This window comes from Ovis aries, chromosome 12 (genome assembly GCF_016772045.2).
Source record: "Ovis aries strain OAR_USU_Benz2616 breed Rambouillet chromosome 12, ARS-UI_Ramb_v3.0, whole genome shotgun sequence".
Taxonomy (NCBI): Eukaryota; Metazoa; Chordata; class Mammalia; order Artiodactyla; family Bovidae; genus Ovis; species Ovis aries.
In genome coordinates, this window is record NC_056065.1 from 59,679,439 (window position 1) to 59,696,795 (window position 17,357).

The following is a 17,357-nucleotide window of genomic DNA, read 5'->3' on the forward strand; positions in this document are numbered from 1 at the left end:
GTGCTTGGGACTGTGGCCTCTAACATTTTCTAACATGGCATATATGTCCTGGGTAACCCAGAATCCCAGAATAGTCTTGACCAGCTGAAGGAGGCATATCTACTCAAGGTCCACACTTCTGGAAGAAACTTATGTTTTCTACAGTTAAGTCCTACTAATTATGCTTAAATTTTCAGTCTGTATCACATAATATTCTACACATCAAAAATAACATACAAGCCTCCACTACCAACAGCAGATTACCTCCAGTTTCTTATCTGAGCCACACAACCAGAAAATTATTTCAGTAACTGTTAGTACTTCCAAGGATGGGACATAACTTGTACCATTCTACATGCATGGAAGAGGTATTAAATCCATCACACATAATGGGTTCGTTATAGTAGTTTGAGCCTCTCAAAGAACCCTGGTTGTGAAAGTCTGATAGATGACTCAATGTGATACACAAAGGACAAATTAATTATTGATTAATTATCTTTAAAATAAATTTTAAATCAACCTAAGCTGTTTTGGACTCTCCAAGTTCTTTCCCCTCCAGTTAAGCTAATTTAAAACTTTCTATTTTAACTGATATTCTGGGTCTCTAAGAGAAAATTTTTACATTGTTATGGTACCTTTTTTTTTTTCCTTAAGGATTCCATCCTCTTCTGCCTTGCCTCTAAAGACAAAAGTTGAATTTCATTGAGCTTTTTAACCTTAGGATAGTAATGGGTTTAAAAAAAAATGCAAAAGAAAGTATACCATGAACCTCTAAGAAATTTGTAATTATATTGGTCTTAAATTATGATAAACCTTATAAGAAAAAATTGTGTACTTATATGTACTTATTCTCCAATGATAGAAAAAGTGTTTACTAATGTAATAAACTTAAGCCATAAGTATACATGTAAAAATATTTCATTCTGTTTTGTTTCTTTCTGTATATTTGTCAACTCTGTTCTAATATATTACAAAATAAATCAAGCACAATTATATTAGAATGAAGAATTGATATGTGAATGTTCACCAATAAATAATGTGAATAAGCACAGCTAGAGTATTTATTTTTTAAAAGTAAAATCTAAACTATAATTATGATGTTTAAAAAATAAGATAACTTTTGATTTTAGGTAGCAGTGATGGCTCTGAACTAAGTGAAGAGACCTCATGGCCTGCTTTTGAAAGGTAAGAAAAATTGTCCGTTTAAACTGTTTTGAGTTTATTTTGTCTAAGTATATGATGTTTCCCAAGTGGCTCAGTGGTAAAGAATCCGCCTGCCAATGCAGGAGATGTGGGTTCAGTCCCTTGGTTGGGAAAATCCCCTGGAGGGGGAAATGGCAACCTACTCCAGTATCCTTGCCTGGGAAATCCCACGGAGAGAGGAGCCTGCTGGGCTACAGTCAATGGGCTCTCAAAAGAGTCAGACACAATTTGGGGACTAAACAACAACAACAAAGTATATGATAATGTGAATTTTAAGACAGAATATTTATTACATATAAAAGGACTATTTAGGCTTCCTGCTGATGGCAGAAATTAAAAGTTAATACTTAAGCCTAGAATTCAATATTATCTCGTAAAGACATTTTATTTGGTGACTTGACACATATATTTGATTTTTAGTACATTTTAAATTGTAACTTAAAAGTAATAATAATCAGGGCTTCCCTGGTGGCCCAGTGGTAAAGAATCTGCCTGCCAATGCAGGAGACACAGGTTAGATCTCTGATTCGGAAGGATCCCACATGCCTCAGAGCAACTAAGCCCGTGCATTACAACTACTGAGCCTGTGCTCTGGAGTTTGGTAGCCACAACTACTGAAGCCCACACACTCTAGAACCTAGTGCTACACAGCCGGAGAATTCACCACAATGAGAAGCCTGCATGCTGCAACTGGAGAGGTAGCCCCCACTGTCCACAACTAAGGAAAAGCCTGTCCAGCAACAGACCCAGCAGAGCCAAAAATAAATTTTAAAAAATATATGAAAAAATGACTTTAAAAAATAACAACCAATCATAGTCAGCTTACCTACTTTCATGTACAAAAGTAAAATCTTTTCCTTAAATTCTGGTTTATTTAAGTAATTTTAAGGTATTTAGTGAAATGATCAATTTCATTCTCTACAAATTTATACATTTTAAATTATACTCTAAATAAGTAGATGAAAGTTTGAATTTAAATTGTCATTAATTAAAAGGTTCCACAAAGCTCACAGACACATGCTTAAATAATGTAAGCCATATTCTGTTCTCTTTTCCTTGATGCTTTAATCTATAAAAGCTGTCATCTGCTTGCAGCAAATATGCTATGTTGATCTTTCAGTATAAGATTTTTCTAAAAATGTAGGCAAGTACAGCAAATAATTGTTATGTAATAAATAGCCATTAGAATTTTGCTGTCTTTGATCATTTTAGTTCTGCCATTGTCATACTAAAATATTTGAACCTTGAGCAAAATAATTGCCCCTTTTGTGTATATACTAAGCAATAAGTTTCTGAGCAATCAGATTAGGTTGAATTTTGAATGTCATATTAAAATTGATGAAGTTGAAAATATTTAGTTACCCAACTCCCTGCCAGTCACTTTTTTAAAATATAGATTTATTTATTTTAATTGTAGGCTAATCACTTAACAATATTGTATTGGTTTTGCCATACATCAACATGAACCCGCCATGGGTGTACATGTGTTCCCCATCCTGAACCCCCCTCCCTCCTCCCTCCCCGTACCATCCCTCTACCACCAGCCCCAAGCATCCTGTTGCCTGCATCGAACCTGGACTGGCAATTCGTTTCATATATGATATTATACATGTTTCAGTTCCCTTCTCCCAATTCATCCCACCCTCTCCCTCTCCCACAGAGTCCTAAAGACTGTTCTATACATCTGTGTCTTCTTTGCTGTCTCGCTCACTTTTTAATAGAACCAATTATACTCACTATACATCTGAAATTGAACTATACATATTTGAATTGGTTAATTTCATGGTGTTATTGGAAAATTGCGTCCCTGGAGAAGGAAATGGCACCCCACTCCAGTACTCTTGCCTGGAAAATCCCATGGACGGAGGAGCCTCGGCTACAGTCCGTGGGGTCACAAAGAGTCGGACATGACTGAGCGACGACACACATTTGTTCTTGAAGCTTCGTGAAGATTTCTCACCATGGTGATTAAGACTTTACTTGCATATCCAATATTTCAAAATATCTTTGAGCACTTCTAATTACCAGTGTTCTTAAGTTTTACTCTGTTTGGGGAAATTTTTAACAACTTGTTTTTACATATTAATTCTCTTCCAAGTGTTTATTTCAGCCTCTTTATTTGGGTTTGCCTGAAACAGGAAGATCGCAAGAGTTGCCTCTGGCATGCTGTCTGTACAAATTGTTTTGTTAGTTCTCTCCCTCTAGTAGGAACGTGGTATCATCAGAAGTTATTATAGTGTATTGTATTTAAATAAAAAATATTGATGAACAAAATTGTTTATCATGTGGCATGAGACGTAATCAAGTAACCAGAATGGTGTTGTGTTAAATAATCTGTTCTTATTCCACCAGGTTACTTAAGGAAGTTGGTATTTCAGTGTTAACCTTCACATCTCAAAATAGTATTTTTCTTTTGACAAATGTTTTGCTTTGCAGACATTTGCAGCCAAAAATATCTACTGTGCTTTTGCCAAGTTTAAATCAGTGGCTCTTTTGAACACTTTGAAATCAAATCAGTGCTGCCCAGCAAGATTCAAACATGAAATATTAAAAAGTGAATAAAGAATTGGGATTTAAAATACTGTTGTACTTGTGGGTAATGAACTTTGAAAATAGAGAGACATCAAATATTTTGCCACTTAAGTTACTAAAATAAAACTTTTTGTTTTAAATATCATTTATCAACAGTGCTGCTTTTGGCTTTTTCTAGGCAAAGAAGTATCAGTGTTTCTGTGTGTGTGTGTGTTTATTTCCTTTGTTAAGTATCACATGCCATTTTGGATGAAAATTAACTAATAACCATTTTTTTAATCATTTACTGGCTTTATTGTGTATTTTTTTGTAGTTTATGTGAAAATAAAAGCCTCTAGTTTTGTTCAGTTTATCTATTTTAGTAGTTTTTCTTAGATTTAATATATAAAAGAAAAGGAAATAAGGTGTTTAGATCACATTAATTTTAGGTTTTTAGATCACATTGCTTTTAGGTATCTTCATAGGGGCATATAATAAAAAATTATTATTCTATAAATCCAGGTATCATATATAAAGTGGAATCTAAGAACTAGAATATAAATAAAAGGATTTCAGGCTTTGTTTGGGTATAAATACTTCTTTAATTTTAGTAAATTTGTGAAAATGAATGTGTATATAAATACATGGTTTAAACTAAGAAACAACCTTAAGTATTTATAGTCAATGGTAGAAGAAAATAATAATTTAAAATCTGTGCTGCATGCTTTTTTTTAAAAAAAGGAGCAATCATTTACTATCCTTTTGTAGGATTTAGAAAGCTGTATTACATGAAGAAATTATTATGAAAGCTGTATTACATGAAGAAATTATTATAAAAGCAGTATTACATGAAGAAATTATTATACTGTTCTAGGTTATTGATGATGATTATGTAAATAAAAGTAATATATGCAATTTATAATGGAATCCAACAGGAACAGATTATACCATTCTCTCAGCCCGGTGACAAGAGTGGCACGAAATGGCTATCGAAGCCACATGAAGGCCAGCAGGTACAATCCCCCTGCCTTCAGGGGTCACAGAACTCCCCTCTGGTGGTGGTGACTGGCTCTCATAGGTGTGGTCTCACATCACTTCTGTTCTTTCTCAGCTAATTGGTTTCAAAGCTAAATAAAATGCCCATGAAAACTTTCTTTCCAAGATTTAATCTAGAGATAAATTTGAAGTATTCTTTCTGATCCACAGAGCTAATTGCTAAAACTTGCATCTTTATATCACAGTCTTTAAATAATTCAAATCAGTAGCTTTTTAACTGCACAGGTCTTTCTAACATTGCTGATTATTAGAGGAGCAGTGCAAAAACCCACTTGTTTTTCAAAGGCTGCAATCAAAGAATTTACTACATTCAGTTTGTCTTTTTTAAGGATTTTTCAGATTGACTGCAGGTCTGAATTTAAACAAGTCTGTTTTATGAAATAATATTTGTGTATTTAACTCATGTTCATTTGGTTGTTTATCTAATCCTGATCTCCTTCTGCACTACGTTAGCTGCTGAAGAAAATAAAGATGGTAGATTGACTGGGGACTGGAGGTTAATGGTAGTGAATAATCAACCAATTCTCATAAGACAATGCAATAGCAAACATTTTAAAGTTAATTTTATGTCAGTTTAATAGTGTCTAATCTCTTTGGATATAAACAGCTCCAGCATGAAATTTCTAGTGGTTTCTAGGTTTTTAAGTCATTGAGAACATTCCGTTTTCATCGCTGTTGTAGAAATTCTGCAGCTCACGTCAAATCACTGGAGAATGACAGATTTTTTTCCCATCAGTGTATATGTTTTAATTGACTCATAAAAATTGCTCTGTTCTTAACTATAGGACCTTAAATGACTTGGGGAAAGATATTTAAATGTTTGAATATTCTGTGATGGTTTTAAGATACAAGAAAAAGCAGTCTTGAGTTTTAGTTATTCCTCTCTTGCAGAATTGTTAGGCTGTAATCACTTAGATGCACTGATGACATTAAAATGTCATTAAATTTTATTGCAGTAAGTTTGATTTTTTTTAATATATTGTTAATTGCCTTTTTTACTTCTCTCATCTATTTTAGAATTGAGCATGGATTTTCTTTTGCTGTTTTTCCTTTTTTGATTTTCTGATATTTTTATTTTGCGTTTCATATGCCTAAAAAGACTTTTAACATAGAATCCTCACCTTTCCTACCAGAATTTGAGTTTCTTCTGGGGAAAAAGGTTTCAGCAGTGCTGCAGTATGGCATGTTGAGAAGAAAAGTCTTGAATCCCTAATTTACTCTTTACTAAAGTGAATCACTGTATTCTTTCTGAATTATGCTTGTTCAGATATGCAGTAAAATGCGTTTTTTAACCATCTGCTGACTTTAGTAACTGCCTGGTTCATTTTGTGACAGCTTGTAAATTTCAGATCACTAAACCTTTATAATTGTCAGTGTCTTCTCATTCTGAATGAGCAGTCTTAAAATTGAAAATAATTACATTTTATTTAAATACCTACTTGATAATTACTCAAGTGCTTATATGTTCTTTTCTTTTCACTGTTATAGTTCTGCAGAATCAGAGGATTTGGCAGTACATTTATATCCAGGGGCTGTTACTATTCAAGGTGTTCTCAGGAGAAAAACTTTGTTAAAAGAAGGCAAAAAGCCTACAGTAAGAATTATTTTATATTTTAAAACATGTCTAAAAATAAGCAACTGAATAAAACCCTAAAAAAATGAAGACAATTGAAATAAAACCAGATATATAATACACTTGAAATAATTTGAAATATGCTTTTGCCTCACAATGTTATTTAAAGTGTTGTTATACCTGCCACATATTAATAGATTTTGGTTAAACTATACACTTAAGGTATTTAAATCAAGATGCTCCTGTACTTCTCTTTGCTCCCTAATATAGTTCTTGGAGAATCTTGAAAGTATATCCTGTTAAGAGTATTTTTAGAAGGAATAGCAAATAGAGAGCGAAAACTCTAAAAAACAGAATTCAGCCAAATTTGTTTTGTCAGTCCTAAGTAGAATGTATCAAGTAGACTTAAGAATATTTCAGATAAAGATTTCAGAAGTGATAAAACTCAAAGCTAAGGCGGGGGAAGTGAAGTGGAGTGCCTCTTTGGCAATGAGGAACAGTGACTGAGAAGCCGGTAGCATTTGAGTAGTATATTCACGTGTCTATCCTCTCCAGGTAGCATCTTGGACAAAATATTGGGCAGCTTTGTGTGGGACGCAGCTTTTCTACTATGCTGCCAAATCTCTAAAGGCTACAGAAAGAAAACATGTAAGTATTCCTGTTCCAAGTCATTAACATAGTTTCATGGCCTCTATATGGTGGTAAGGAAAGTAGTCCTAATGGGATGCAAGGGTTTGGGTTTTTTTCCCCACATTCTAACCCAGAAGTTCTTAGACTTTCTTTGTATGAGTATTGTAATGGAATTATTTTTGTTTAGTAATACGATCCTAAGAAAGGTCTTGGAATAACTTCCATATTCTGAAGTTCCTTTTTTGAATACTGTTTTTTCTTTGCAAATGTTAAAACTGCACCCTGCCATTATCTTATCTTCATGTCCAAGCCCTCCCAAACCTGGGGTTTTTTGTTCAGAAAAATGGTTGAAAACTGTTGCCTTGGAGTGTCATTTCCTGATCTGTAAAGTATGAAAAATTAGGACCAGCATCTGCAGTTTTTTCCACCTCAGTCTCTGATTGAGTGATTTTTCCAACAGTGAAGAGGAATAATAGTTACTAAGGTTACTATGGTCACCTTCTTGTGCTTGAAAGAAGCCTCGAAAAACTCTCTTCTTATAGAATCTTGCTATAAATGTAGAATCTTGCTATAAATCTTCTTTTGCATGCTGTTCTGTCTTTGTATGCCAGTGATACACTATTTGAAAGGATAATAATTTTCTATTTTGCATTATCTCTTGGAGAGGAACTTATTTCTAAATTGTGTATTTTGAGGGTAGGGGGAATTAAGTGGTTTACTATATTGAGGAAAGGTAAATAAGCCACTGAGAAAAAAAATTAAGTTCTTTTACTATTTATAAATTACCTAGGGATACTGTGTAATTCAGAAATGCCCCCCTTTTTTTTTCTTTTTGGCAATTATCACTTTATGGTTTTTTTTTTTCCAACAATGGCTGGCTGTTAAAAACAGTAATACATACATATTGCATGTGTACATTTTAATATCAGGTATTGCTTCACCAAATACTTTGACTAAATTTGCTAGGATTTGGTGTTTTATTGTTGTTTTGTTTTTCCTTTTAGTGAGAAAATCCCTAGTTTGAAGTTTGGTTGGATGAGGCCAGTTATAAGTTCAACTTCAAACATTATCATTATATAGAGAAGCTTTTCTTTATTCTCACAGTATTAGCCCTTTAATCAAACCAGGGATAGAGAAGAATACAGTTTTGGTTTACATAAATGTGGGAAGTGCTGTAATAAGATAGCATCACCTGCCTTTCTTTATCATCTGTACCCATATCCTATTAGTGTCCTGAGTTTATGTTAATCATTGCCTTGCTCTTTTTTTAGAGTTTGCCACTTAGGTTTCCTTAAATGATACATTGCATCATTTTTTAATTGTATCTGAATTGTACCTAAAAGGCACAACCTTTTTGTTCAGTATTATAAATGTGTAGATCTAGTCCTCACAGTAAGGTGAAGGACTGTTTTTTTATATTCTAGTCAAATCGACTAGAATGCCCACATACCTGACCAAGCTACAGTTTAGTTTCACTGGAATGTTTTGCAAAGTAATTGCCTCTGGTTAGTATTTCTGTACTCAAAGGAGGGGGAAAAAAAGAGGTTAATATAGCTGAATTATCATCTTTAGATAAAGTTAACTCTTCACTTAGCCGCTTTGAGAGACTTGGGTAGATTTCACTTAGTTGACTATTACAAGGAAGTAAAATGTATAAATTTTTTTGTTTTTTTCCTAACTGTAATTAGAAGCCAAACTAGAGAATTGATAAAATAACTGAATTTGTCATCTAATACATATGTTAAGTATCTTTTTGTGTTTGGTATTGGTACTTACACAGCTAGTTTGGGTTTATAATTATATGAAATGATAAATAATGCATATGAAATGTTTAGATATTAGAGCCTAGTGGGCTGTGAGGGAGCCAGATTGAGTGCCAAGGAAATGGACTGTGTTCCTCATCTTTTCTAGTTTAAACTGTTAAGATGAAAGAAAGAATTATAATAACAAAGCAGTATGGAGACAAGTCCATGTTTATATTTATCCAATTTTAGGATAGAAAAACGGCACAGAACTAAAAGCAGTGGAGAAAAATGTTTTTAATCATTTTCAAACAAAAGTTAAAATGCAAATTGAAAGAAAATATTGGCTATATATAAGCAGTAGATGTGGGATTAAAATATATAAACAGAGCATCACCTGTGTGGTGTTCTTGTCAAAAATTTAACCATGAGGAAGCAATCAAATCCACATCATGGAACATTGCGTAAGAACACTGGCTTGGATTCTTAAGACCAAAATTTGACAGCTGGAGCAGAACAGAGGGATAGCAGGAATGTTCTAGATTAAGAGAAACTTTAAAAGAGTCTTGATAACTAAATTCAGTGTATGTACCTTGGTCTAATCTTGGAGGTAATTTTTTTTAAGCTGTGAAGTTCATAATTAGGACAATCAAAGAATTATAATAATGGACTTTATATGATTATGTCCATTAAATTTCTTAAATGTGAATCATTGTGATTATATAGTAATATCAGTATATTCTTAGAAGATACATGTTGAAATATTTAGGGTTCAGTATTATGTCTGATGCTTAATTACATTTAAATGTTCAAAGAGATCAAGCAAATGCAAAATGTAGATATTTGGGTAATCCTTATAGTATTCTTTCAACTTCTCTGTAGTTTGAACTTTTTCAAAATTAAAAGCTGGAGGAGGAAAAAAGTCACTAATAAAAATATATGTGTTCCTATATGTAAATAAATGCAGGAGGAAGAAATGTGGAAGCCTACACCTGTTTTATTGCTTTGTAAAGTATGATTGATCTTTTTTTTTTTTTTTTTTTTTGCATATGAGGAAAAGAGCAGACTTGGGAATAGACGAGAGGAGTATGACTTCTTAATGTTTTAAAATGAAAGCATTCACTGTAAAACTATTTTTAATGAAAGTATATTCATTATAACTTTTAAAAGTTTGCAGATATCTTTGAACCTCTCTGCATAGTAATGGGTGAATAAATACTGTTACATAAGTTGAAAACAAATTCTACACCTGAAAAAAAGTCTGTAACATATATAAAGACCTTCCACAGCTCAGTAAGAATAAAACAACAGTAGAAAGATGAAATAGGGAGATAAATAGAAAGTGAATATAAATGGTTAATATACATGAAAAGGTGATGAACCTCACTAGTTATCAAAAAGGCAGATTAAAGAAGATGCTTTTTTTTTTTTTACCATTAGGCAGAAATTTTAAAGATTGATAATGTAGCATTGGCCATGATGTAGGGAAACAGACTATGACCAAAGTTGGCAGAAATTTAAATTGGTACTTGTGGTGGTGGACAGTCCTACTCAGTATTTAACTTAATAACCAGTGATTCTTTATCTGAAAATCTGTTCTATGAAAATCATTAAGCTAGTGCACAAAGATATCTATAGAAGAATATTCCTATTATATTTATAGTATCAGCAGTCTGCAAACACTGAAAATACTTATTATTAAGGAAATATGATGGGTAAAAACCACATGTCAGAGTATAAGTATACCCCCATTTGTACATGAAAACCAACAACGACAAGAAAGTCTTTGGTGTAATGCAGACAGAGAGGTCCAGAGGACTACACTGCAAAGGATGGTAAATTCTGGGAGCAGGATAAGGTTCAGCTGGTGGTCGAGGGCATTTGCACTCTGTGAATGGGCTTATATTCCTTGAGTTTTTACTGTTATTACTGAAAAAAGCAATTGATGCAGAGGTTTTTGGGTCTAAGAAAAGGTATTAGAAAATCATGCTGTATGCTTTGACATAAACTATAAACTGTCAGATCAGCTGTATTGCCAATTTTTTTCTTCATAGCATTGTTGTCGCTAAATCGTGTCCAACTCTTTTGCAACCCCGTAGACTGTAGCCCTCCAGGCTCCTCTGTCTATGGGATTTCCCAGGCAAGAATCCTAGAGTCAGTTGCCATTCCTTCTTCAAGGGATCTTCCTGACCCAGGGATTGAACCTGTGTCTCCTGCATTGGCAGGTGGATTCTTTACTGCTGAGCCACCAGGGAAGCTCTCTTCATCATATCAAAGCTTCCTAATTCCTTTAGCTTTCAATTTTGCTGTAACCATGTTGTTAAAAATAATGTGATATGTTCTTCTTTTTCCCATTTCTTTAAAATTGTGAAATATATACATGCAGAAGATATATATGTGTATATTTTAAAGAATAATAAATAAAATAAACACATATATAACTCCACCCAGTATAAGAAGACAGAGCATTGTCAGAACCATCCAAGTCTTCCCAGATAGCATCTTCTTCCTTCCTTATCAGCCATGATAAGTATCTTAGTTCCCCAGCCGAGATCAGACCCATGACCCTGCATTGCAAATGCAGAATCTTAACCACTAGCTCGCCAGGGAAGTCCATACCTTGTGATTTTAATGTATATACCCCGGATTATTAATGTTTGAAATAATTTTTTTCATGTTTACTAGCTATTTGTGTTTCTTCTATAAATTGCCTGGATAATTATTTTGCTTATTGAATAATTTGTTTTCTTACTAATTGGCAAAAATTTCCTTATATATTCTGGATACTTATTAGCAATTATGTATTACTAATATCTTCTTCCAATTTGTTCAGTTTTTTTTCCACTCTCTTTGTGATCTTTTAGTGAATGGTTCTTAGTTTTAAAGTAATAAAATTCATCTTTTATGCTTAATACTTCCTGGGTCATATTTTTAAAATCCTTCTCTAACGTGAGATCATCAAAACGTTCTATATTTTCTACTAGTAAAGTTTTACAGTTTGCTTTAAAATCATTGACCCACTTGAAGTCAGAGGAGGGTGTATGTGAGATGTGTTATGAAATAGGCATTCATTTTTATTTATCTGCCTGGAGAAGTTATTTTCCTGGCACCGCATGTTGAACAGTGCATGCTTACTTGGCTGGTCTGCAGAGCCCATTTTTGTCGTTTGAGTTTGCATCAGTATTCACAGATTGCTTTCTAGACTTCCATTGCCGTCAGTCTGTCCTTGTCCTAGTAACTCACAATCTCAGTTACTAGAGATTTGTAAGTCTTGTTGTGTAGCAAGGCAAGTCCTGCCTAATTGTTCAGGAGCATCTTGGCTGCTTCTGGTCCTTTGTCTTACACACAAATTTTAGAATCAGCTTCTCAAGTTCCACATAAAACCCTACTCAATTTTTTATTGAAATGACACCAAATCTGTAGATCAATTAAGGGTGAATTGACATCTTGGCAACACTGAACCTTTTTCTTCATCTCATGGTATTTTTCTCTTGATTTAGGTCTTCTTGAATGTCTTTTGACTGTTATACTTTCCTCTATGTCTTTGGTTACATATATTCCTAGGTACCTTTCTTAGAAGTGCCTTTTATAGTTCTAGTGTATAAAATTGCAGATGACTTTTAGAGTGATCTTTTCCAAGCATCCTTGCTCATTTTTCTTATTAGTTTGGTGGATTTTCTGAATGGATAATACTATCTGCAAGTAAGGGCAGTTTTATTTCTTCCTCATCCTTATACCTTTTATTTCTTTTTGTTGTTGTTGTTATCTTATTATGCTGACTAGGTCTTCCAATTCAGTATTGGATGAAAGTAACAATGGTAGGCATCCTTGTCTTGAAACTGATTTTGAAATGTTTTATGTATTTTACCTTGAGCGTATATTGCAGAATGTTAGTTTGGGTTTTTATTTTATTTTGTGTTTTTCTTTCCTGTATACTTTGTTCAGGTTTTTTTTTTTTTTTTTAGTCAGTGGGGGGAGGAGGAGGAGTGTCGTTTATTTCTTTGTTTGTGTGGTAGGTGCTGTTGAATTCCTTGGAAGGGAATTTCCTAATTCAATAACAGTATCTACCAAACAAACAAAAAAATAAATTCCATTCCAAGTCTATCACAAATATGCATTATATTTTAACAAATGCTTTTATTTTACATCAACTGAGTTGATAATATTTGAGTTGTGGCTCCCAGGCTCCAGAGTACAGGCTCAGTAGTTGTAGCACATGGGCCTAGTTGCTCCACAGCATGTGGAATCTTCCTGAATCAGGGATCGAACCTGTGTCTCCTGCCTTAACAGGTGGATTCTTTACCACTGAGCCACCAGGGAAGCCCAACAGTTAAGCTTTTGATAAAGAGTTGAAGCTGGGAAAGATCTGGAAAGTAGGAGACGATCTGAAGAGGGTATGCCTACGTGGAATTTAGCAGTAAGAGGCCAGGAGCAGAGCTAACCAGCAGGAAATCCTGCCTCTCCCGAGGAGAAGCTGAAAATACACTTTAAGTTTTTACTTAGGATAAGCCATAAATTTTATGTTTTTATTATGTTTTTTGTCTCTCAGTTTAAATCAACATCAAATAAGAACGTGTCTGTAGTAGGATGGATGGTGATGATGGCTGATGACCCAGAACATCCGGATCTCTTCTTGCTTACTGACTCTGAGAAAGGTGAATCATTGAAACAACTAGGGGTTACTATACAGCTTTAGATAACCCAAATTTTAGTTTAACTGGAATCCTCAACTGGGGGCATCGCTTGTATTGTTTCACCTCTTGGGAAGTATTTCTGTCATGTGATGTATACTAATTATGCCAATATTTTTAGGTATCAGTATCTATTAATTGCTTCTTTAATAAGCTTATTTTCTTTGCTACAGGGGCATAAGCTTGAAGAGCTAATAATCAAGAAAGGAAGGAGGGAATCTGGGAATCTATAAACCACTGTTACTTTAAAATCTCAGATTTACAATATGCAATACCCCTTCATTTATATCTTGAATAAGTTGTTAAGTTCTGAATGTGGCAAAAGTTTTCCTTTAAGTGGTTTGTGTTCCATTATTTTTAATTAAATTAATTGGTTATTTGACTCAAACCACTTTCCAGATAAGTATAATTTCAATTATAATGCTTTGGTTATAATATGTATTAGAGAAGGAAATGGCAACCCACTCCAGTATTCTTGCCTAGACAGAGGAGCCTGGTGGGCTGCTGTCCATAGGGTCACACAGAGTCGGACACCACTGAAGCAACTTAGCATGCATGCATGTGCTGGAGAAGGAAATAACCAGGAACGGAGGAGCCTGGTGGGCTGCCATCTGTGGGATCGCACAGAGTTGGACACGACTGAGGCAACTTAGCTGTATAATATGTAGAGTCATTTATGAGTAACATTATTGGCTGTTAACCACAGGAGTTTTTAGAATGGATGAGAGAGGTTGGAGGGTGGGCTGTGCAGAATCAAGTCATGTATCTCCTTACCCTGCTTGTGTGTGTCATGGGGACCTCAGTGGTCATCAGAACAGATCCTCACATGATTGTAGTTCTTGCTTTATAACATCTGCCCAGAACCTTCCACTTCGGCAACTCACTACTAAAATGATACTATATTACCTTTTATTGACTATAAAGTTATATTCTTGACTTCTGTTTCTTTAGAATGTATATCAACAGATACTCTGCTTTTAGGATGTTGTGGTATTTAAAGTAAAAATTTAAGAAAACATGCAGAAAAAACAACAGCATGATGTCACATTTTGAGGTGAAATAGACTGATTTACAGAGTAAGGAGTTTCTACTCAACATTCTCAATTCAGCCTCTACCCTGCCAACCCCAAAGACATTCATTATTTATAAAAGTACATTTTAAAAGGATATAATTTTCATAGGATTTAGTTAACAAATTCTGTTTTCCTTTGATTCCTTGTGTATATTAGTCACTCAGTCGTGTCCGACTCTCTGCAACCCCATAGACTGCAGCCTGCCAGGCTCCTCTGTCCATGAAATTCTCCAGCAAGAATAGTGGAGTGGGTAGCCATTTCCTTCTCCAAGGGAATCGTTGATTCCTTAGTGTACTTGATAGAACTACTTCTGAGTACAAGGTTTTTATGAAATCTATACTGACAGCCTTTTTCAGGAAGAAGAGTAGATAAATGGCCACTGTGGCCAGCTTGTCAGATACTCCTGCTATTTAGGTTGATCTCATGTTTGATCTGGGTTCAACAGGCAAAAAATGTTATTTGAATAATTAAACATATGGTGAAGAGAACTTTTGCTTCTGAAAATGAGTAAGTCTTTTGGTTGTTAAAATCTCAAAGAAGAGCTGAATAAAGCCTACATATAGATCAGATAAGGCTCTTGAATCATTGGATGCAGTTATAAAGGAAAGAGTAGAAGTCAGTAAGAACTGGGAAATAAGAACAACTCAGGTCATTGAGAAGGAGAACTAAGCCCAACTTAGGGCAGCCTATACTACATGAATCCCTTCTTTTCTCAATTTATTACCTTAATACATATAAATGTATAAAAAATACTCTTATCGTGTGTCAGTTTTTGATTAGTCAACGTAAGGTCTAAATGGTTTTTCCTAGTAACTCAGATGGTAAAGAATCTGCCTGCCAATGCGGGAGAGCCAGGTTTGATCCCTGGATCAGGAAGATCCCCTGGAGAAAGGGAATAACAACCCACTCCAGTATTCTTGCCTGGAGAATTCCATGGACAGAGGAGCCTGGTAGGCTACGGTCCTTGAGGTCGCAGAGTCGTATGAGACTGAATGACTAACCCCTTCACTTTCAAGGTCTAAATACATATATCACAAATGAAACAAATGAATTTCTAATTTTCTAAAAGAGAAAAGGGTGCTTTCTCAGATTTTTCACATAAGCCCTTACTAGACCTAGGAACTTCTCTAATAATTTTGACAAATGCAAGTAAAAACTAAAAGCATAGGTTATATTGATGTTAGCTGATTAATCCTTAATCACATTAAATAGCTAATGTTTAAGTGTTAAACATGTTAGAACATTTTGGCCTATAAAAATTTAGTCTTAGCATCTATTAGTATTTAAGTCATCTAAATAGTGCTGAGAACTGATATTCTGTGCTCTCATCCATGCATACAAATTTAGAGGAGCCAAACAATTGTTTTACTTAGGTATACTTTAAAGATCATGTACAGAGAAGGCAATGGCAACCCACTCCAGCACTCTTGCCTGGAAAATCCCATGGATGGAGGAGCCTGGTAGGCTGCAGTCCATGGGGTCGCTAAGAGTTGGACACGACTGAGTGACTTCACTTCCACTTTTCACTTTCATGCATTGGAGAAGGAAATGGCAACCCACTCCAGTGTTCTTGCCTGGAGAATCCCAGGGATGGTGGAGCCTGGTGGGCTGCCATCTGTAGGGTCGCACAGAGTCGGGCACAACTGAAGCGACTTAGCAGGAGCAGCAAAGATCATGTAAGAAAACAAAATACTTCTCTTCCAGTTGATGAATAGCAAAGCAGTGACTTTCTGAATAAATTATAGCTTGTGAATGTAGCATATGGAACTCTGTATTAGAAAATCAGGTGATAGAGAAATAAACTGAGACCAAAACTGAAACTCTCATCCATTTTTGTTGTTTTCTCCTTGTTTTTAATAATTTTAGGAAATTCGTACAAGTTTCAAGCAGGCAGTAGGATGAATGCAATGCTGTGGTTTAAGCATTTGAGTGCAGCCTGCCAAAGCAACAAACAACAGGTAAGCATTTCTCTTCGTCCTCAGAAGAGTCCATAAACTGGGAAGGTATTTAAAAGAGCTGCAAAGAGAAGAACATGGACTAGTTTTTGGAATGAAGTAGAAAAACTGTATTGTTTATGTTCTTTTTTTGTTGACCACAGTCAGCAAGACGTGAGGTCCACATTTTAGTGAGGGAGATGGGCAATAAACAAGTGAACAAATAACAGCATTTCAAAAAGTAAAAACTCTATGAAGGCAGCAAAATAGAATTAGGTGATATGGAGGGATAGGAGTAAAGTCAACTTCAAATAAATTAAGAGCGAACAGCGGACGTGTCCCTAAGGAAATGACAGTGATGTGAATGACAGGAAGGAAGGGCCGCATGAAGATAAGGGAGAACAGAGTTCTGGTGAAAGGAAGGGAAGTGCAAAGACCCTGAAGGTGAAACAAGCTTTAAGGTGTTCAAAATAGGGAGATGTAGCCTGTGTCAGAAGAATGGGAATGAGAGGCAAGGAAACGTAGCTTCAGAGGTTAAAAATTTGATGGTACCTTGCCAAAAATTATTCTGATGCATCTCTCTTTGTTCTGTTGACAATTTTATGTGGCCTCCTATGCTTGCAGTGAAACCCAAAACAGTTTGGACTTTTTTCTTGTTTTTATTTTACTGAAACAAAGATGGTCTAACTCAAAGAGGTCTATGATGGTCTAACTCGGCTGCAAAGAGCAATGAATCCATAGTGGTGTTTTCCCCAAATCCTGCTGCCGATTTAAAGTTGAACAATGAATTGGTAGGGCAGTAAATATAACTGGAGTTAAAAGTTTCTACACTCTTTTTGGCCAGATTTTAGTTGAAAAGTTTATTGCCTGTAGGTACTGAAATACAGAAGTATAAGGTAAATATTATCAGTAGCTAATTTTGATTTATATAATACATTGTAGAAGTTTATAAAGCTTATAAATGT

At 34.8% G+C, this 17,357-nt stretch overlaps 1 protein-coding gene and 1 long non-coding RNA gene across 6 annotated transcripts in view; one reads left to right on the plus strand and one right to left on the minus strand.

Moving 5' to 3' along the window:
- Positions 1-17,357, plus strand: part of RALGPS2 (Ral GEF with PH domain and SH3 binding motif 2) — a 159,525-nt gene that overhangs the window by 134,663 nt on the left and 7,505 nt on the right. For 3 of the 5 annotated variants that reach the window (XM_042229400.1, XM_015099335.3, XM_060396636.1), the window contains 6 exons: positions 1,110-1,164; positions 4,629-4,706; positions 6,238-6,343; positions 6,878-6,970; positions 13,244-13,349; positions 16,325-16,416. In XM_042229400.1, the coding sequence (XP_042085334.1) occupies positions 1,110-1,164; positions 4,629-4,706; positions 6,238-6,343; positions 6,878-6,970; positions 13,244-13,349; positions 16,325-16,416 (530 nt within the window). The remainder of the gene's footprint in view (positions 1-1,109; positions 1,165-4,628; positions 4,707-6,237; positions 6,344-6,877; positions 6,971-13,243; positions 13,350-16,324; positions 16,417-17,357) is intronic. The other 2 variants (XM_060396637.1, XM_015099337.3) reach the window with 1 other exon arrangement.
- LOC132657520 (uncharacterized) overlaps positions 1-17,357 on the minus strand; it is a 51,525-nt gene that overhangs the window by 10,421 nt on the left and 23,747 nt on the right. The window lies entirely within an intron of this gene.